We start from the raw sequence: 22,841 nt of genomic DNA on the forward strand, positions 1-22,841 counted from the left end.
TTAAAAAAAAAGGATATATGGAATAGTTTATAATCAGTAAAGTACTATAAAGTTTTTAATATTATTAAATATAGGGTTGCTACTAATAATTACTATTTTATAAGTGTCTTCTAAATGCCAGCCACTAAATGCATGAGCTTTACATTTAATAACTCATTTAATCCTCTCAACCACTCCCCTTTTTATTATTTCCATTTTACAGATGATTAAACTGAGTTTAGGAAGGTTAAGGAGTTTACTTATCTTTGAATTGATATGAAGGGATTACATTTTTAATGGCAAGTGCCGTACGAATGAACATTACTCATATTGATAATAATTATGAGTCAGGTATAATTGATAACAATTTTTAAATTAGTATACCTATCACATTAAGAATTCACTTTTTAGTACTAAAAATAATGTTCTACTACTGGAAATATATTCCAACATGTAAATATAATAAACACATTTGTTAGGCAGGTACAGTTCTGATATATTATAATAAATGATACATACAACTAGAAATGTCTGCTACTCCTATTGATGTCTTAAATACTCACCATTATTTCAAAATGGTTCTGAGATACTGTTACTTGTGTTTGTGGAAATTTCCACGGTAAGAAAATTCTCAGATTATGTATTTTCAGATGCTACACATCTTTCTAGAAATCCCATTAACATTCACTATTGTCATATTTTAACAGCAAAAGACCCAAAACTATATCCATAGATGAAAATATGGAACCAAGTCCTACAGGAGACTTTTATCCCTCTCCGAATTCACCAGCTGCTGGAAGTCGAACATGGCATGAAAGAGATCAAGGTGAGTAATAAGACGTTGCCTCTAGGAACAGTAGGGTAAAATGTCAGCTCCTTTCATAAATTTCATTTAGTCAGGATTTCATAATTGAATCAATATGGATTATATTTTTTTATGAAATGATTGCAATAAAATTATTTTTAAGGTCATGTACTAGTCAAATCTTGTTAAAGTTAAGTTACAAAATTCCCATATTTTTATGTGTTTATTAAACTTTTTTTTTAGAACCCTCAATGTGTGTGTGACTGATGATGACCTGGCTACATTAGTTGGCTGGATTGTAGTAGAAGCACAAGTTCTGATTCAGTCAAATCAATTTGCTCCTCTTAATGGGGTATTTTAAGGAGGAGCCAGGCTTTAAGCGGTTCGCAGGTGCTAGTTACTGAAGTTCCCATTTAAAGGAAGCCATACTTCCTTTTGGAAGTAGGTACAACATGAGCAATAAATAAGTGTAATGTAAGACACTTGGTGTCTGAGTCAATCTAGTTATTCTATCTAGATAAAACTATAACCCAGTTCTAGGGCAGCTCTAGGGAAAAGTATAACTTTAAGAAATAGGTATTATTTGACTCTCTGAATTCATACTTTGCTCTTTTTCATTCTTAAAATCTATTGGATTAAATATATTTCATTGGACATATTCATGCCTTTTTGCCACAGAAGGAGATTACTAAACATGGAAACAAAGATTAGCTAACAGTTTTTGTTGGTATGTGTGCAAATATGACTTATATCAGCAGCACAAAATGTATTTGAAAGTTCTTTTAGATAAAATTCTCCATTTTATTAAAAATGTAAAAAAAAAAAAAACCTCATTATCAATGTTTTTTAGCCCATGACTTGGGCATGTGTATCTGAGGCTTGAGGAGCTGCATGTCCAGTAATCTCAGGAGACCAAATAGCTCTGAAGCTTAGCAGTTAAAGCCAAAGTTCAGGACTCCTTTTCTGCTGCTCCATGTTTTCCTACCGAGCGCCATAGTATTTAAAGAAGGGTGAAACATCTTCATGGAGGAATTGACATTGAGTCAGGTGGGTCTCCTTTAGCATGCTGAGATTTTTAACTAGTGAAGAAGGGGACAGTGTGGGCACAGACAAAAGCACAGGCAGGCATTGAGGCGGGGAAGTAAATTTCTGAATGGCCATGTATGAGCCCTGTGGTGGGAAGCTGTGTGTGTGTGGATGGAAATAAAGGGAGATCGTTTTAAGGAAGGATTTGAAAATCAGCTGGAGAGTTGGGCTCTGAGATCTCACTCCACCTCCCCAATCTATTCTTTAGACAGAACCATCTTTTAAAACATAATAATGTCATATCACTCCCCTACTTCAGTCATGTCCTGCTCCTCTTAGGAGAAGATCAGAATTCCTTCTTATGATCCACGGACCTTTTTCTTGTCCTCTGGCCTCTTGACCACTGCTCCAGCCTCAGCAGGGGCCGTCTGCTTCCTTCTTGCACTTGAGCCTACTGCTTTGTTTAGATTTGGAAATGCAATACCCAAGACCTTCTGGAGGGCTCCTCTTCTGTCTCTTCGTCTGGCAAATTCTTGGTCAGTTTTCAGGTCCCAGCCTAAACTGAGGAATTTCAATCTAAATCAGGTCTTTACCTCTTGACACCTTGTATTGTTCCTTCATTGTGCTTATAATACGTAGTTCCGTATTTGTTTATGGGATTAATTGTCTAAATCTGTCTATACTATGAGGGCAGGGACTTTATCTGTTTGGCTACTGTGTAACCAGCGCCTGGGAACCATGCACAACACTTAGTGCTTAGTAGGGGCAAATAAATATTTGTTGGCTACATGAACCATTGATAGGCAGAACACCAGTTTCATTAGCAAAGGCAGGAAATAACAGGGACTTAACCAGACTTGCAGAAGTAAGAATAAAAACAAAACCCTCAACCCTTTATATTTTATTGCTTGTTTTACTGACATTGTCAGCTTTTTCTAAACAAAGCCATATTTTCCTCATCAGAAAATTGTTCTGGAAAAGATTCTAATGGTAATAACAATAACATTGTGAATGTGTGGCAATGGATGTGTTGTGCAGAAGTGTAGGTGTTCTTTATTATAGAGAGTGTCACTCTGTAAGAATTGATTCCTCTTTCAGCCTATTGAATAAAGCCAATATCAAATCATATTATAAAACATTTTTGAAAAGTAGAAGGGAAACTGTCATTCTTTCTTTTTGTAAAATTGTTGTATTGTCTTGGTGATTTTCTTTTGTCAAGATGACTGGAATTATTGGAGAAGTCTGTAAAGGCATATTAAGAGTAAGAAAGAATGATCCATTTTCATGTGTGCTTAGAAAAAAAAGTCTGTCACTTTAATTCTGAAGACTGAAGATTTTGTAATGTACGCAGTAAGCCCTTGTGGGAAGAAGACTTCAACTACAATGAAAACGTGAGGGCAGGACAGTACTATCGTTATAAATTTGCTAAGCCAAATGCAGTTCTTTTGTTTGATGAAAATTGCTTTTTTTAAACTTGCAAAGTAAAATGCCCTGGTTGTTCTTGTCCATCTTCAAATGTTCTTTAGACATACTTGCCTGTCATGAAGAGAGTTTTCTAAAGGGCATATTGAGTACCACTCGATACTGTAATAGCTTTAGTACATGTCTAAAAATCCCTGCGCTAATTGTATGCAATAACTACTTACTGGTTGCTTAAAATATATTTGTGCTTATAATTGGCAGAAATGTTTAAAATTCACTGTTAATTATTTCCTGGGTCTGCCTTAGTTATTTGTGTTAACTTTGCATTAACGTCTACTTTTACCATAACCCTTAACATGACTGAGTGAAATATGTGAATCAAAAATAACAAAATTATGGACAGTATGTGGCATTCCACCTTCCCTTATAATCTGAACCACAAACCTAAACCTTTGAGATTTATTCCAAGTAGGCAAAAATAAAGGGTATAGTGTAACTAAATGATTATACTCATTTCATTTAAAAAATTAGGCAAAATTTTAATACAAAATCTAAATTCATGCAGTGACAAATATTCCTGTATTTTAATAATTTAATGAAAAAAGTGTTTTTATTTTAGCATACTATAGACATAATTTTATCTATATGGCTTTTCAAAGCACAAAAAAGTTATAATTTCCTGGACATGAAAGAGTTGCAACTTTAATTTTGTAGAATATAGACATGAACATTTTCAAACTGAACACTGCTTAATAGGGTTAAACATTTCATAGGAATCTTTATAATTTGCTTAAATTTCTTCTGATAAATAGTGATAGAAATTAAATTTGTTAGAATCTACATTACATAATGTTTATGTTTTAACTTTATATTCTTTTATACATAAAGGAAGAAAAAGAAAACTGGGCCAGTAACAAAGGGATATATAGCAGCTGTTACATTCTTTCCTAGATTCTAGAATATTTTTTTCTTGCTTAGTCTCTTTTATCAATTCCCTAGTCTTAAACCTCATGACTGGTTCTACCTCTATTGAAAACCGTTTTTTGGATACTGCTTTCCATCATTTTAATGGTTAAATTAATAGAACCAGGATAGCTTATCAATTTGCATGATGAAACTTTCTTTTATTATTCTAATACTTACCCCACAAAATATTCCATCTGAGAGCTTGTCTACCTTAAATTTTTTCCCACCTGAGCCAGTTCACAGACTAAATTCCTCATTGATATAATTCTCTTGAAATCATTACAGTAGTCCTTTGTAACTTCTGATGTAAGACGAAAAATAGAGGCAGGTCTTGGTTTTTCCTCTAATTTAGGTTACTTCCTTGGGACTAAAGCTTGTAGTATTTTTGTGGCTGGAAATTTAACAGACTAGTAATTGGTATGCTTGAACATTTGAAACAATTCTTTGGTAGTATCACTTTGTCTCTGCCATTCTAATAGTCGCCGATCCATCTAAGCCTGAATATAAAACTCCTAAAACGCTATTTAATAGACGTTTAGTGATATGGTAAATATATCTGTAATATACAGCTGGGCTTTCTAAATGGAAAATTTAACAGCTTCTTAGTCTAATGAGTATTTAAACAACTTGTAATCTTAGATAAAATGTAAATTCAGAAAGACTTTTAATGCAGTAAAATTTTATTTGTTCCTACACATTTAGAATTTACGATAATTGAACTAAATTAACATTTATCAAATGCCTATTATTTGCCAGGACTTTTTCTAGGCATTGGGCACATAAATATGAATAAATTAAATTTCCAGCCCTTGACATGCTGAAAAGAAATATAAATTTTTATTATTTATGAAAAAAGTTTCTTCACAGAGAATAAATAATGTAAATCAGCTTATGAGGGGACTGTCTCCATGCCCAACTTACTTTTAAGCATTATGAGAAATAAAGCTTTACACAAAAATCAATAAATTGGTATGTTAGCAAAAACTAGCACTACTTAGAGGTGTATTGGAATGTAATTACAATTTCAAAAGTAGTTTAAAAATTTGTACTGGACTCTCAAATAGGCAATATTTAGGCATAGTGTTCTGGTTGCTATAGGTACCAGAAAAAAGCACTATTTAAAAAAATTTACAGTTCTGTCCTACAAATAAGTCTTCAGCTAGCTTTTCTGAAGTTTTAATATATTTCCAAGCCCTAGAGATTTATTTGTGATAAATTTGCAAATGTTCTCATTAGTAATAGAGTCTTATATGTTGTGCTCAATTTTAATTTGCGCCTTATAGAGTACTGTAAGGATATGGTATTAAATAAATAATGAATTAAGCCAAAGGGCTCAAGGGAACACTGGGAGCTAAAGAGTAATAATGCCAGCTTAGTATCATGCATTTAATCAAGTATAGGAAATAAATTACAGTCAGTAGAGTGTGGTGACACTGATAGAACCGGAATCAGAGACCAGCCTTTCACAAGTTTAAAAAAATGTTAATAGATATGCTAGATACAAGAACATTCAACCAAGTTTGGAAATTTTTATTTAAACAAAAATTTAAACTTTTTTATTCATAAATGAGTTTGTAGAATATTTAATATACTACTGTGTGCTGTGAATGTGAATATCCATGAGTGGATATTGACTGAATATGTTTATTAAGTTTACGACTTCAGAACCTTTTTTCCCCCATCTAAGAATTTATAGGGAGATTTAATCCTACATTCAGACTTTGGAAAACAGTGCCCTAGCCCAAACTACAGTCTGACAAATGATAAACTCTCAAGGTTTTTCTAGCTGTAGAAGGTGGGTGAATGAGCAGCTTTCACAAATAGTTGAGTAACTACTGACATTAAATGAAGTCCTAGAAAATGGCAAGGAAACAGCTTGGTAATCTCCTGGAAGAATGTTTAAGCTCCCTTTGGGGACCAGATAGAACACCAGCAATTCCTTACATTCCTAGAGTTTGTATCACAAGGATTAAATATCAAATGTTCAAATATCAAATTTTGAACCAGACAAAATCAAAGATACAAGCGCTTTTGATGGATACGTGTGAAGAGATGGCTTGAATTTAATGTTTAAGTACAATTTTTAAGTTTTTTTGTTTAGCTTATTATTAAAAAAATATCAAAAATCAAGAACTTACAGTTCTTACAGAACTTGCAATGACTCTCCATATATTATGTCATCGGAGGGCAAACTCTGGGGATGCCTTCATCATAGTGTATTTCGTTCTCTTCGGCTACACTGCTGTAGTTGAAAAATCACATTATGAACATCTTTCAAACAGAAAGGAAGACAATACGTTGTTGGTGAAGGCTTTCATCAGAACTCCTTACATTGCCTACTAATTAACAGATGTTTGTGCTCTTTTCATGTGTTCTAATCAGGAGGAGCGTTTTGGATGGGACGCAACCTGTGTACATGCTAGAAGGGACAATACTACTTACTAGGGGAAAGTGATACTCATATTTCTGTCCTCTGGAGCCTTAATGATTTGAAACTACAGGATTTTGTAGAAAAACCATCATGGATAATTAGTTTGAAAAAAATAACTTGCTGTGTGACACTGGCTCTCTAGATTGGTAGAACACAGTCTAAATTAGGCAAGTGGAAAATCCATGGGAGACAGTGTGCTTCGTTAGCATAGTGTACCATGAAAAGTTTCTTAGAGTGGTAAAAGGTTTTATTTCAAATCCATTTACACATTAATTTCCTATTTAAGTTTATTTCGAAGTAGTTTGGAAAGCCAGTTTCTTTTGAGTTATTATACCACCATATCATATACAATAAGAAGTTGATTTTTCAGGGATAGAACACATTATTAGAAGCCTTAGGGGAGACATAGTTCAAGCTCCTTATCTGACAGATAAGCAATCTAAGTATCAGAGAGGCTGTCTCATCCATAGTGTCCAGATAATTAAGAGCAGAGCCTAGGTCTTCTTTTTCAAAGGCTGATTTTTTTTTTTTTTTTGTATTTTTCTGTTATCCTGCAACCCACCTAAGGAAGCAATAGATAAACTTACCTACATAGGGAGAAATGGACTAGGAGAATTTGAACACTGCTTAACAAGTCTTGGCAGGTGGACAGTTCTAGGGAGCTTCATGGAAGATTCTGTTAGACCTTGTAGAACTAGAGTAAGTGTAGAGGTGAATTTATGAGTTTTCAGGTCTGGAAGAATTGTCAAAACAGAATTTTAAGATGGTAAAATGTGTATCTTCTTTTTTAAAAGATCAACCTCCTAATATTTGTGCCATGATTAAATTTTTGAACTAAAAAAAGAAGGGAGATATGAGTGCTTTTGATGGATAAATGTGGAGAAGAGCTGGTTTGGATGGAATGTTTAAGCACGATATTTAAAGTTTTAAAAAGCTTTTTTTAATAGAGAATGTCAAATATAGAAAGAATCATAAAGTGAACTTCCAAGTACCATTTTTTAGCTTTAACTGTTATCAATATTTTGCCCATCTTGTTTCATTCAATATCTTCCAGTTTTTTCAGTATTTTAAAGTGAATCCCAGATAATGTGTCATTTTACTTATAAATACTTAAGTTTCTAATAGACAATGATTTTTATTTTTAATACAACTCAATACCATTATTAATTTAACAAATATAACAATAATTCCTTAATATATACTGTATAACCCAAGTGCAAATTCCCCAGAATATCGTATAGTTTGTTTTGTTTAAATGAAGGTCCCAAGCAGATCCAATACCATATTTGCATTTTCAATTAGTCTTTAACCTATAATAGTTCTATTAACTATTTTTATATTTACTCACTTTTGTATATCATTTATTTGTTGAATAAACCACATAAATTTAAATCTTTTCATTCAACAAATACATTTAAATTGAGGAAAACCAGACCCTCCTGCCATTTGTGGCTACCATTTATTGAGCACTTACTCCCTTTCAGGATTGAGCTAAGACTTTACATATATTTTTCTTTTCAATCCTATTTAAAAACAAACAAACGTTTTACAGCTCATTAAGCTCATCACTACAGTGGTTAAGAAATTTGACATAGATACACGGATAAGTAGCAACGATAGAATGGGAGCCTTGTCTCTTCCGCTCCAGAATCCATGCTCATTATTACTGTATATACTGCCTTCCAAAGAAGTCATTGTCATGCTGTGTTCATGGTTTTGCAAACTAGTTACAAAACCTCTATGACAGTTTTTTTTTCCTAACACGTATGAAACTTTACTACAAATAAATACATATAATAGCAAAAGGGTTCACAGGCTCCAGGAATTCATTAGTGCAGTTCTTGGGCTGGACTCAGGTTAAGAATCTCTTTTCCTTTTAATAATAAGATGTTGTTAATAAATAATCCTAAAGTCTAGAATGTCTTTAGTTGAGGCGTGTGATATACATTCAGTTTAAATTGAGCCATGTGTGTCAAAATATAAAAATTATATATTTATTGCTGTATATATATTTTTCTTTTCTATTCTAATTTTTTGCCATATGCCTAGAGCACTATAATGGTGATCAGGAAACTATCAATATAAATAATGGTATGGCCTTAGACAGAACACTTAATGTCAGTAAACTGAGTTTTCTCATCTGTGATATAAAGTTGGATAGTAAGGTTCCTTTGTTTTCTAATGTTCTGGATTTTAAATTAATTGAAGTCAGAGTATTTATAGATCTTTAATACTTGAGTCTTTGAGCTTTCATTAACATGAATCTTTTTGAAGACTCTGAACATTTTCCATTTCCTAAATTATTTTTTAGATGTTTATTTTAAATGCTCTTGTTGAATAACTTGATAATTGGCTGTTTAGGTGCTTGGAGGCATCATATGTTTTGCCTTATACCTGAGGAATGTGCGGTTCTTACAAATACAAGCCCTGTCCTGCACCATTCTGGTACAACAAATGATTGAGAGAGATTGAGTTATTATAACAGAACATTGTTATGGGATCTGTGTCTCCTACTTTGAAAATAAATGACTCAGCCAGACGGCAACATTTATATTTTCTCTAAATGACTAGGGATATAGCAATAGGAGACCATTATCCTGTGACAATATTCTGTTTCAATGACATTATCTCACAAATGTAATTGGTCCATTACCAAATAGAGGTTTTGTTACTGATCAATTTCACGTGATTTCTAAAACCATTAAGATAATAAATATGCCATCATAGTAATTTCATTGACAGGATGTTCTTTTTTTCTTCATTTACATTTGTCAAAAGAGAAATATAGATTTAGACTGAACTTAAAAACTACAACTTATACTAGTTTTGACTACTTTTCCATTAAAAGAAACAGAATATTGTGCAGAGTAATCATATTTGCATTGAGCTGCCAAAGTGACGACCTTAACATTTTCATGATTTTTTTTGTCTGCTACACTAAACCACATCAAATCATAATTGTTCCTAAGCAATTAGTTTACTACCTAAGTTTAATGATTTTATTTGAAATAAGTTCCAGATCATTTCCAGGACTTTCCTGTAAATCCACTAAAGTAACACATCAGTAAAATCAACCCTAACCATTACCAGCATGTATAATAACATCATTAGTAACAACCTAAACCTTGAGATGTCTTGTAGCATAAATGTTGCTAAATGCATGGCTTTTCCTCAAATGTTCTCTAAAAAGTCATCTGTAATCTTGTTAAATTAGAACTCTTCCAGTATCTTTCTGACTTTTACAGTTAAGGTTACGGTATTGATTTTATTTTATAGTCCATGGCTCTCAGATTCTTAACACTAATAAGCCTCTATAGCCAAGAGGTTCTCCCCAGAGGCATGGCGAATAGCAGCTATTTACCTATGCCAATATTTAATAAGCATCTAAAAGATACTCCAAACCTTGCATAATTGTTTGGTGCTTTTCCTCCTTTCAAATTAGATTTTCTGACGTTACTCAAGATACTATATCATCGTCTGTCTGTTGAAATGAAATTGCTTAATGGACAAAAGTATTTTGAAGTGTTTTTTAAAAATAAGTTTTCATTTATTCAGTATTCACTCTTTTAGCATTGTTCTTCATTATTTAAGGCTTTTTTTTTTTTTTTTTTTTTTTAATGTCTCAGGAGGGTGTTCGTGAGCTTCAAAGGGGTTTGAGCTTTAACTTGGTATTGGGTGTTGGTGTAGCCTGGAGACTTTTTTTTTTAAATAGAGCTGTGATAAACAGAGACTTGTAGAAACATGCTACTTACAGGCTTGGGTTGGAATATACTATATGGAGAGACTTAAATTTTCACAAAAGGTTTCAAATTGCTCAAGGATGTAGTAATATGCTTGTGTAGTTAAGATTAAATAACTCAAAGATTAAAGTAAGAGTTTTCATATATTTAACATGAAGACTACCATATTTTCGGTTTTCTCCTTTGAAAAAGAACTGATTTCCTTAAAAGAAAAAAAGATTGAGAAATCTAATTGAAGATGATATCTTATCTCTTCTTAATGTAGCTTGCCGATTTTCTGAAGTTATTTTAGAGTGTGATAAATATATATATATATGGAGATGCTTTCTTAACATGGCAGCTAATTATTTTTTGAATCATCTGGCATCATCATCAAACTACTGTAGTGGGATTAAGTCCATATGTCTTGTCATAACATTCAGAGCTTTTTGTTAACTTGGAGTGTGTAGGAAGGACTTATTCACATTTGCCACAGAATCATAAAATTTTACATCTAGAAGAGTCCTTAGAAACAGATATTCAGATATTTCTTTTCAATTGTATTCTCAAAAATATATTGTTTTGCCTTTAGCCAACTAAATTGCAAGCGTTACATTAAAGTGTTTCATTTTACATTTTTGTAGCATCCAATATCTAAGACCAGTGAGGCATTTCCTTCTTAAAGCATAATGTCTGGCACAGTATTAAGATCCGGTGTTGTCCACCCATCACTGGGAGCTATTTATAATATTCTATGGACCCACAGGCAGTATTTTTTTCTCCAAATATGTATTTTACCATTTTTTATTATAAAAGTAAAACTTATTTGTGAGGGATTTGAAAAATAAATTGTCAAATATAAACAAGAAAATAAAAGTCACCTGTAATTCTATCACATGGAGATAACTCATGTTAATATTTGGATATATTATATGCCAGTCTATTTTCTATATATTTTTTTTCTATGCATATCCTATGTATTCTATGTCAAGTAAAATTTTTGCACTAAATTGGGCTTATACAATATATGCTATTTTGTAAATTCTTTTCTTTTTTTTTTTTGGTCTTTTATTTATAATATAATAGCATGTTACCATGTCATTCAATTTCCACTTTATAATGCTGCATAGTATGCCACCCTTTGGCTATACTATACAGTTTTGAAGGTCTGCTTTACTTGTGGATGTTTAGATAGTTTCCAAGTTTTTGTATAGTTAATAAAGATGCAGTGAACATCGTTGCATACAAATCTTTGTACTTAAATCTGATCATTTTGTTCCTGTCTAGTTCTATTCATTGTCCCCCGTACCTGGCATATTGTCTGGCACTAAGTCACCGAATACATAGATGCTCAATGAAATTTTGTTAAAGGAATAAATACATTCCTACTGTAGATTTCCTGAGTTAAATATCATGTCCATTTCTAAGACTTTAGATAAATATTGGCACAAAATCTGGAAAGGTCTTATCAATTTATATTCTCACTAGCAGTGCCTAAGTGGTTTGTTTAACTCCACCATCATATCCATACTACTTAGACACAGCACATGGCTCTATAAGCAATTTTGAAGCATGTCCTCTGAAATATATTTAAAGAACAGTGAATCTATGGCCTTGTGACTCTACCCATGCACCTCATTTCTGTCATTTATATTTCATTTAAACCATTGGGCATCACAGTACATCTTTTCTTGCCAGGAGCTGAGAGAGCCCCATTTTATTGTGAAGGAAATGGGGAAGTGGAGAGGGTACCTCAGGGAATATGCAAAGCTTGCAAGTAAAGACACCTACTTGGTCTCTCTCCTTTCTTGTCCTACAGACTCACTCCCTTGGGGCACTTCCCCACATAGGTCCCTTTTTTTTTTTTTTAACATCTTTATTGGAGTATAATTGCTTTACAATGGTGTGTTAGTTTCTGCTGTATAACAAAGTGAATCAGCTATACATATACATATATCCCCATATCTCCTCCCTCTTGCGTCTCCCTCCCACCCTCCCTATCCCACCCTTCTAGGTGGTCACAAAGCACCAAGCTGATCTATCTGTGCTATACGGCTGCTTCCCACTAGCTATCTATTTTACGTTTGGTAGTGTGTATATGTCCATGCTACTCTCTCACTTCGTCCCAGCTTACCCTTCCCCCTCCCCGTGTCCTCAGGTCCATTCTCTATGTCTGCGTCTTTATTCCTGTCCTGCCCGTAGGCTCTTCAGAACCTTTTTTTTTTTTTTTAAGATTCCATATATATGTGTTAGCATACGGTATTTGTTTTTCTCTTTCTGACTTACTTCACTCTGTATGACAGTCTCTAGGTCCATCCACCTCACTACAAATGACCCAATTTCATTTCTTTTTATGGCTGAGTAATATTCCATTGTATATATGTGCCACATCTTTATCCATTCATCTGTCGATGGACACTTAGGTTGCTTCCATGTCCTGGCTATTGTAAATAGTTCTGCAATGAACATTGTGGTACATGACTCTTTTTGAATTATGGTTTTCTCAGGGTACATGCCCAGTAGTGGGATTGCTGGGTCATATGGTAGTTCTATTTTTAGTTTTTTAAGGAACCTCCATACTGTTCTCCACAGTGGCTGTATCCCCACATGGGTTCTTTATCTACAGGTAAAACTTAGGAAAGTAAGGATCAGTATGGTTCCCCACAGGGAAACAATAGAAATAAATCCATCAAAGCTCTGGGCCGAGATCTTCTGTGCTTGGTAACTGCAGTATTTTACATTACATTTATACAGTTATAAATAGCCTCTCCTCTAAACTTTCCTCTCCTGCACACAATTTACCCCCAGGCAAAAACAGAGGAAGAGAAGCCTGGGTCTCTTTCAGTGCTCAGTTGGCAGAGTCATCCTCCCTGCCTTCTCCTTGTCCTCTGGGCACAGGGCCCAAGCTGTTTCCCTGTCTCAGGACTGACTCCGGATTTATGGCCTGAAGTAAAAGGATCACATTTCCAGCTCCTGAACTCACCCCACACACCAGCTTTAGTAGCCTCTCATTTATTATCTCATGTATTATAAAGAGCATTATTATTTTATACAGATGGGTCATTCCTTTTTCATGTTGTCATCCAGCTTTCACCCCAACATTTTAATGGAAAGCAGAAATTCCCCAGTTTAGCTAACGTTCACTTGTCAGTCTGTTTTGTGTTGCTTGACAGAGTTTCAATGGAGTAACGGGCATGTTAACCACGTTTGCCTTCTTCCAATGGGTTTGGTCTCTGAAGAGCTTTTCTGTGTCCAGAGTTTTTGTAAATCTATAAAGCTCTTTAAAATCTAGAGAAGTCTAAAACCTGTAAAAAATAAAGAAACTTGGAAAACTGTGAGGGGTATTAAGTTAGTAAGACTTGTCAATATAATAAAATCTTGTCAAATCCTAGGCACTGGACTGCCTAAGCTAAATGTTCCCACATATGCACTTTTCTTCTTTGATCTGTATCATGCTCATACCAAAGGACCAAAGTTTCATTGCACCTTGAGTTTTCTTCTGTAAAAAAAGAATCCTGTATCATCTGCTCAGCAGCTTGATAATGTAAAAAATAAGGAAGACATTTTTAACAATGATTATAGCTTTATAAGTACCTCATAATAAAATATACCTTAACATTAAATACTGGAAAATAAGAGAAGTTGGCAAGTGGTGATTTGTATCAAAAGGGTTCTTTTAGACTTGTTTACAAGTATGACATGTAAATAAGAAAGACAACTTAGGAAGATGTAAAAGGATTGGAATTTTAAAAGATTTTGAGGCAATTTGCTTCTTTGTTAACTAGATAGAAATATGTTTTTCTAAATCATAGGAATGGCACAGTTAATATATTTTAAGTTAGTGTTATGCTATGCTGAAAAGAAGAGCTTCATAGAAATTCAAGAATTCTTGTGTGTTCTTACAAAATTGACTTCAAATAGTTGTAAACTGTAAGTGTCATGTAGGGAAGAATAAAAGGAATTTTTTTTTAAAAGAAAATGATGTGTTTTCTACATAGGCGATAGAAATTTGATTTGTAACCTTAATCCACTGAAGCATATTGGAAAGGCTAACATATTGCTCTCCTATATGTGAAAAAGGAGCAGGTGCCCCAGACAGGCAGGTGTTGAGGTAACTGTTGGAGCTTGCCCTAGACCACTAGTTGACTTCAGTGAAGTTCTACTAACAGGTGGCTAACTGATTGGAGTGTCATGTGACATTTATCCCAGGAGCGACTTGGATGACAGGTTGCTACAGACTGAGGAAGGGGTCTTTGCTTTGATGAAGAAATTGCCAAAACTCATGTCTCATTAGTGTTTCCTAAGGTTCTTTGGAAGTGAACAACAGTTTAATTAAGGGCTGACGTAAACACGTTTCTGCACACTTTCCCTGCAGCATTTTATCACATTAGAATTGATCAAAATTGTTGCCTTGGGCTGACTTGAACAGATATACATCTGGAGCGCCATTTGCGCAAGCTGCCGACTAGTCGAGAGCATACGCTGTGTTTCACAGCAAGGCTCTTCCTTTGTAGATGAAATTACGTTGTTGGGAGATGAGTTGATCTAACTCTTTATTTGCTTAAGCCTTTATCTCTTTGAAGTGTTGCGGTGAAATGAATGATGCATCAGGGCTTAGGATATAGGTATGTCAGAGTGCCAAAAAAACTTACAGTATGGCTAGTAAAAATTCTGTGATAACTTGCTTTTGCAAAATACTTATTTAAAGGCATGCTTAAGTCTAAATGGACTGACTTATATAAGTAACCTACATGAACTTTTTCTTACATGGTAGTTTTCTATTATGTATTTAACTACGCAATTGGTTTCTAAAGCCATAGCTAATTGTCCAATTATAAATCTAAACATGGGTGTAGACACTGAAGGCGAACACCATCAATGTGAATCTCCTTTAAAAAGACAGTGTCTCTAATTTTTTGCCATTAAGAAGAATCCTTTCTATAATCCAGTATTATCACACTTGCAATTATTTAATGAATTTTTGTATTTAATGTCTGTCCTCTCTGCTGAACTGTAAGCATCACCAGGACACGGAGAAGGTTGTCTTGTTTAACATCTTGAACTTGATGCCTTTCCTTAGTTTCTCACACTTATTAGAAGCTCAGTGACTGATTTTGTATTCTCTCTTTGCTTTACATTCAGTTCCTTCTCGTCTGGTGGTATCTATTCATGCATCATACATTTTAAGATAGACTCACTGTGGTAACTTCACTCATCCTACGCTACTGGTTATCATTCCCCCAGATAGCTTCTTTCACATGCAAGAGATTCTAAAATAAACTGCCTAGACACAGTGTCTGCTCCACTTCTTCTACCTTCTTTTAATCCTAGATTTTAAAAAATTCTTTTCCTGAGTAGCATGATCTTGTCCTCCACATTTTTTTTTGTGCCCTTGATAAAATCATCTTCTGTAGGAGGTAAGCCATTAGTCAACTTTTTTAAGCATACATATAGGCATGCTATGGATATAACAAGTACAAAATAATAATGAAAAAAATCAAATAATATAAGACACAATCATAAGATCATTAAGGAAATCTAGACCACCAAAATTCTTTAGGAGGGATTACTTAAAGAGAAAGTAAGTCAAGTTGGTTCAGTGGTTAAAATATTGTTCTATAAATGGAATAAGAGGGCAGAAAAACAATTTTCTAGCCCAAGGGACTATCCTATGCTAGGAAAGGCACAGAGTTAGAAACACATCCCTTCTGGCCCCCCTTCTCCTCCAGGAGGCCATAAACAAATGAGCTTAAAGTTTAAATAAAATAGAATGATAAGGAAAGATTAAAGTAAAAATGTGGTACCATGCTAGATGTTAGAATGAAGAAGGTATCGTCTGAAGGAGATGATTCCAACTACTGTTTTTATGATGAACCACGATGAGGAATGTTTAAGAAAGAGAAGAGACAGGAAATTCTTGATTTAACTATTTAATCAAATGGGCCGAGTTGGGGAATGGAAAAAAAATAGAGCTTTTGGAAAGTTTTCCCTTTGGCAGTCAATTCATTTATATAGTGCTGCTTTCCAAATCACATTTAAATTTCTTTGCCTGGTTTCAAGCCCTCACTGTCCTCTGCTTCCCTCTCCTCCACCACCAGCAGCTCCTGCCTCCTTCCCACCAGTAAAAACACCAGCTAATCCTTTTCTTATCATCTGGCTTCTCTCTTCAACTTCTTTATTTCATGTATTACTCAACTTATGCATTAATAGTATCTATTATTATTCAACTTATTGTATATTTATATATTATTCAGCTTTATTATTATTCAACTTATTTTCAACATAATCCTTTTATGTATGATTCTTCCTGCTTGAAGGACATTAGATTGTGAAAAGCATGACATTTGTTTTTCTCCACAGAAAGGTCACGTAAAAACATCTTTCCTATATATCCACTCCTCAAACATGTTTTTTCTGTAACATACTAGAGCATTAAAAATAGCAACGATATCATTTTTCAGTTTGGCATGAGGTCTGTTGGAGTTCAGACGTTCAAAATAAAATTAAAATAAAAACAATGTGAGCTTGATTCATGCTTAAAATGCAATAGCTAGGAACTCTACCCTTATTTCTCCCAGATAATTAACCTTTTATTTTTATTCCCTCTTCAGGCCAGAGTTTTTTTTTTCTTTGTGAGGGGGTAGGGGGTTCATTTTGTGTCACCTTAAGTACTTAGTGCCTTGTACAGGCTGTATAGCAGTATATTTTTATTGATTAATGAGCCCAAGTTTAATTTCACGTAGTGGGAAAACAAAGGCAGTTAAGCCTACTTTCTAATACTTCCATTCTTTATCTGTTTCTTAAAAAAACTGTTTCTATGGACAGTGGACCTTCCCATTCTTATTTTTACTTACTTTAAGCTAATTTTGTTGTTTAAAAAGAAGGCAGTTTATGGTCCCTTTTACAATTTGAAGAGTGAATTTTATTTTGTTTCTGCAGTGTTGGCCTCTATAATTCCCCTGTGTGTTTTGAACATGAAGGTACCATTATTATTCAGTGTATGCCTAAAGAGAACTAGAAAATAAATGGACCTGTAATAATTACCCAGTAAAGCCAAGTGTATCATTTTGACTAAGAAATTGCAAAGGCTTCGTTTCTCAAAAACTACATAATCACCTGTATTGTTGAATTTCTCTGTACAAACACCCCTGATTTATATGCCCTTTATGAAAAGAGACTCATGTGAATTTGCCTGGGTTTAATGAAAATTCTGAAATAGTTGTAGTAGTTGCAATAGCCTTGGTTGATCTTCTCCAGAAATGACATAACTAGAATGACACTCATTCTGCTTCCCAAACTCTGGTCATATTTAATTGTTTTTAAATGATGTATAGTATATGCTTTATTACTTATACTGTGGAGTCTTTAGGAACTCATTTACCCACGTTAATTTAATTCAAAATTTATATTGAAGCACAAGTAAAGCATAAGGGTGTCGATAGAAACTTATCAGTTTCATTTTCTAAGAGTTAATTTTAAATTAAAAATTTGGAATGGAAACTTATCACATCATCTATAAAGTGAGGGATGTTATAGAGATTCTTTCCACCTCTAACAATCTATATGTCTGTGATTAACTTGCAGCAGGCCAAAACCTATATTTGTGTATTACCTTTTTTTAAAAAAAATAAAATTATTTATTTAATTTATTTATGTGTTGCTGCACATGGGCTTTCTCTAGTTGTGTTGCACAGGCTTCTCATTGCGGTGGCTTCTCTTGTTGCTATGGGCTCTAGGCACACGGGCTTCAGTAGTTGTGGCGCACTGGATTAGTTGCTCCGCCACATGTGGGATTTTCCCGCACCAGTGCTCGAACCCGTGTGCCCTGCATTGGCAGGTGGATTTCTTAACCACTGCGCCACCATGGAAGGCCCTGTGTATTACCTTTTAAAATCACATAGCTCTTAAGTGGAGTCAAATATTATTTTTGGCATTTTTAAGGTAACTTAGCTGAAATGAACTTCCTTTGTCTATTTTTTAAATGGTTTAAAAAGTTTCTCTTTTTTTTATGTAGCAGCATTCGTTGCTGTGGTTTTGTTAGTAAAAGTTTCTTTCCTTTTTTTTTTTTTCTTTTTGAGAAAGATATAAGGAAATGGTACACTGACTCATCAAAGTTCTGATAGGCTAGTGACAGACAGTTAGTCACAAATTGTAGCTTACGGCTACAAGTACGCCTGTCATTTTTTTGTAGACTATGATGTCTACTGTAATTACAGTAGCATATGTATTCTTTACATGCCAGTGTGCTGAAAACATATATTTAATTTTATTGGATGCCTTTACCAGAGCTTAGGTAATTTTTTAAATGGTAAAACAGTGATAACTAGTTTCTTATATTAATAGCACCATGAAGTTTTTTTCTCATGTCAAAAAAAAGTTCTTAATTAAAAATGCAAATTGTGTATATATATTTTATGTGTGATAAAGTTGGGGTTGGGCTTCCCTGGTGGCGCAGTGGTTGAGAGTCCGCCTGCCGATGCAGGGGACACGGTTCGTGCCCCGGTCCGGGAAGATCCCACATGCTGCGGAGCGGCTGGGCCGGTGAGCCATGGCCACTGAGCCTGCGCGTCCAGAGCCTGTGCTCCGCAACGGCAGAGGCCACAGCAGTGAGAGGCCCGCGTACCGCAAAAAAAAAAAAAAAAAAAAAAAGTCTTGGGGTATTTTTCTTTTAATAAAATTTTCTCCTTTTATGAGGAGAAATATGAAAATATTTCTTAAACTGAAATATTTATAGGTGAAATTATATGATGCCTGGGATTTGCCTCAAAGTAATGCAGGGGGAGGGAGTATAGATGGTGTAAAGATGAAATAATTGAATAATTGAAGAAGCTGAGTGTTGAGTACTGGAGAAGAATCCATTATTATTCTGTCTACCTATGTATATATTTAAAGTTTTTGATCATAGAAATCTAAACTTCATGGCTCATGTGATTTTTGGAACATTTTACTATACATTTATAAACCTCTGTAAAAATCAGCATTACTTTAGGTGTTGGAAAAAGGGCACATCTCTCCTTACCAACTGGAGTTCCCTCCTGAATTCCGTATTCCAACTAGCTGTATGGTACAGTCTCATGGTCACCCAAGATGATGACTTTCTAAATTAGTTATTTATTGAATTGGGTTAATGCTGTTGAGATATCTATTATTGCATTAGCTCTATCTCTACTCTTATTTCAAGTCTCATATCTGTCTTTTGGCAGTATTAAATATTTGTGGGATGAATGAATGAATGAAGCCCTGAATACTTCTCCTGTCACAGCACTTTTTATAATTCCTTTTTAACTTGTCTGTATCCCCTGTCTAGATTTCAAGTTTTATAGAGGCTGAAGCCAAATCTAGGTCACAGTTGTGTCCCCAGTATCTAGCGCAGTGTCTGGCCTACACTAGACCTTCAGTAAATATCTATGGAATGAATGTAGTAATTAATCTTCTTAAGTGGTATCCAGGATTACTGTCTTTATTTCAGCTAATTCATCCTCCATGCAGTTTCTGGAGGGATTGCTCTACACAGCAAATATGATCCTATTTTGCCCATCAATAGTATTTTCTTATCAGGGTAAGCATTCAGACATTTATACATGAAATCTGAGACCCCTCATTGTGTGGGTCCTGCCAGCTGTTCGCTCCCTCTCTCATCTTTGTACTTCACCACTCCACAGACTATGTGTAGTACTTACATATTTTATGCCCCCCTCCTTTGGAACATTTCCTCCTTCTGGGAATGTCACCCCCATCCATGTTTTAAACATGGTGTCACTGGGGGCACCATCCTTAACCTGGGGAAGCTGAGGTGATCACTGCCCCTGTGCAGTGAGGCTGGAGAAGTAGCAGCAAATACCATAGCACCTCTGCTCTCAACACGCTTTCTCCTTCTCAACTGTTGACAACCATTTTCTTCTTACCATTTTTCTCTTCGCTGACCGTGAATATCCCTACAGCAGCAATTACTTTTTTATTTTTTGTAACATCCTCCCTTTACCTGGCAAATAGAGGAACCCAATAAATATTTGCAGAATGAACAAATTAAGGAATGTCTTTTTTGCTAAACAAGTAATGAGTTTTCCATAAAAGATGTTAAATCAGTGATAGATTATACTTACCAGCATACTCAAGGGTTGTTTTTCACATTTGAACCAGGTTTTCTCTATTTTTTCAGTCGGTCAAAAGACAAACCCCTGAACTGTATACATTTAAGAATGAAATGCTGAGGTTAAAAAAGACCTTGAGGGGCTTCCCTGGTGGCGCAGTGGTTAAGAGTCCGCCTGCTGATGCAGGGGACACGGGTTCGTGCCCCGGTCCGGGAAGATCCCACATGCCGTGGAGCGGCTGGGCCCGTGAGCCATGGCTGCTGAGCCTGCGCGTCTGGAGCCTGTGCTCCACAACAGGACAGGCCACAGCAGTGAGAGGCCCGCATACCGCAAAAAAAAAAAAAAAAAAAAAGACCTTGATGTGAACCAAGGGACCGAGGGAAACGTGATGCTTAGTTGTTCAGAAGTTCAAAATTTATTTAGTGGTCAGAATAATTCCGATGATACTGTTAATGAAGCCTTGGGTTAGCTTCAGTGGAGATTGTTTCTGACAGATATTTCAAAGCTCCAACGTAGCTGGGTCTTTGACCCCAGTATGTATTTTGTAAAAGAGCAAAAAGTACAAAAATTGTAAAATGTTGGGAAATGAGATCTCTTACTAGGTTGATGTGAATCTTGTAGCTTAAGAAAGTTGTAAAGCTTGGGCTTTCCTCTCTTTCTTTGCAGATATGTCTTCTCCGACTACTATGAAGAAGCCTGAAAAGCCATTGTTCAGCTCTACATCTCCACAAGATTCCTCCCCAAGATTGAGCACTTTCCCCCAGCACCACCATCCCGGAATACCTGGAGTTGCACACAGTGGTAAGGAGTTTCAAGCGTAGAAGAGAAACCTCCCTCTTGTTTGCAGAGCCTAAACCCTCAAGGATGGATCAAGACTCTATCCTTATAGCTAAGGTGACCTATTTTCTCAACCAAAGAGGGAGAGTCGTAATCTGATCCAAAAAATTTTTATTAATATATGAGGAAAAATTTTAAAGCCATACAATTAAATAGCATCTACCTAATGTATTTTTTAATTGCCTGTATTGGAAAGATTACAATCACAAAAAATAAGAAAATATATAGTTATCTTAACAGTAGCTTCCAGGTTGGTCCTAATTTTATATATTTTACTAAGAGAAAGATGGAGTTTCAAGTATGCTGCTGAGTTAGAGTATTTCCAGCAGCATTGATATATAGACACTATTTCCATAGATACTATTTCCTCTACAGAAATCAATATTTTAGCTACTTATTTGGGAGTAAAATTAATTATTTTTATTTCATTTCATTCAATAATTATAATTATTTCATATACATAAATCCTTCCTGTGGGCTAGTACATTTGGTAGTATGTTTAATATCATAATTTAAATAGGAAAAGAATCCAATATTTCACATTTATACTTTGAGGAACAATTAATGTTAAATCCTCTTTCAAAGTTAAAAATGAGTTATAATTCATAAGCAATACTCCATACTTTTTACCTATTGCTCTTAAACCCTAGAGAGGAGTAGTCTGAATTTTAGGTGGAGAAAGTTTATTATATAAAAAAATATATGTTTATAGTGATACTCTTATTGCTTTAAATTTATGGTGAGACAACTCTTTATTCTTCAAAAAAACTGAATCTAGTTTTTAAACCTTTATTCAAGGGATATGATATCTGTTTATAATAAAGTTCTTAGCTTTGGTGTATAAATATATATTGATATGTATTGTCCCTATACTTAAAAATGCATGGCCTTCAATGCTATCAGTAAGACAATTATAAAATTAAGAGAAGAATATACAAGTCAGCTGTGGTATATAAAATTTTTTACATTTATTTATTGTACTGCTAAGATAGATGAAAAAAATCAGTAACTATTTCATACATTTGTAATGTTGAGTATTTGGGCAAAATTAACTTAGAAGTCAAATCACCCATTTATTATGATCTCTGATTAAAGTGTTCATATTTCTAATATTTGGAAAAATTCAACAGTACATTTTTACATAATAAACCATGAGAGATCTAGGTAAGCCTTCCACCTTTGTCCTTTACCATATATATGTTCAATATGTAATATATTAGGGCCTGTGGCAGACACCTTATCATGAGAAACAGTTTCTCTCCTTAAAGAGCTCATGGCATAGTGGGGAGAGAGAGGGACCATATCATCAGCCAGGCATCGAATATGAACAGGGTTACATCCTTGGAGGAGGATTAGATGCCTGGAAGAGGTGTGTTCTCAACTGAAGTTTGAAGAATGAGTTCACCACAGGAAGGAACAAGCCAGGGGGGCGGTCATTTCAGGCAGAGGGGACAGCGTGTATCAATGCAGTAGAGGTCACTGCAGCAAGGAACTGCCATATGTTGAAGGATCCGCAAATGTTGAAATGTGCCCTGAATAGGAGAGAGTGGCCAGAGATGAGGCCA

General features: G+C 34.7%; 1 protein-coding gene across 6 annotated transcripts in view; it reads left to right on the top strand.

The window, feature by feature from the left end:
• The window catches only part of NFIB (nuclear factor I B), a 231,968-nt gene that overhangs the window by 175,294 nt on the left and 33,833 nt on the right, over window positions 1-22,841 (top strand). For all 6 annotated transcript variants that reach the window (XM_082628020.1, XM_082628021.1, XM_082628022.1 and 3 more), the window contains exons 6-7: window positions 687-805; window positions 21,106-21,240. In XM_082628020.1, the coding sequence (XP_082484146.1) occupies window positions 687-805; window positions 21,106-21,240 (254 nt within the window). The remainder of the gene's footprint in view (window positions 1-686; window positions 806-21,105; window positions 21,241-22,841) is intronic.

Source organism: Mesoplodon mirus (genome assembly GCF_964341445.2).
Source record: "Mesoplodon mirus genome assembly, chromosome: 1".
In the NCBI taxonomy this organism is placed as follows: Eukaryota; Metazoa; Chordata; class Mammalia; order Artiodactyla; family Ziphiidae; genus Mesoplodon; species Mesoplodon mirus.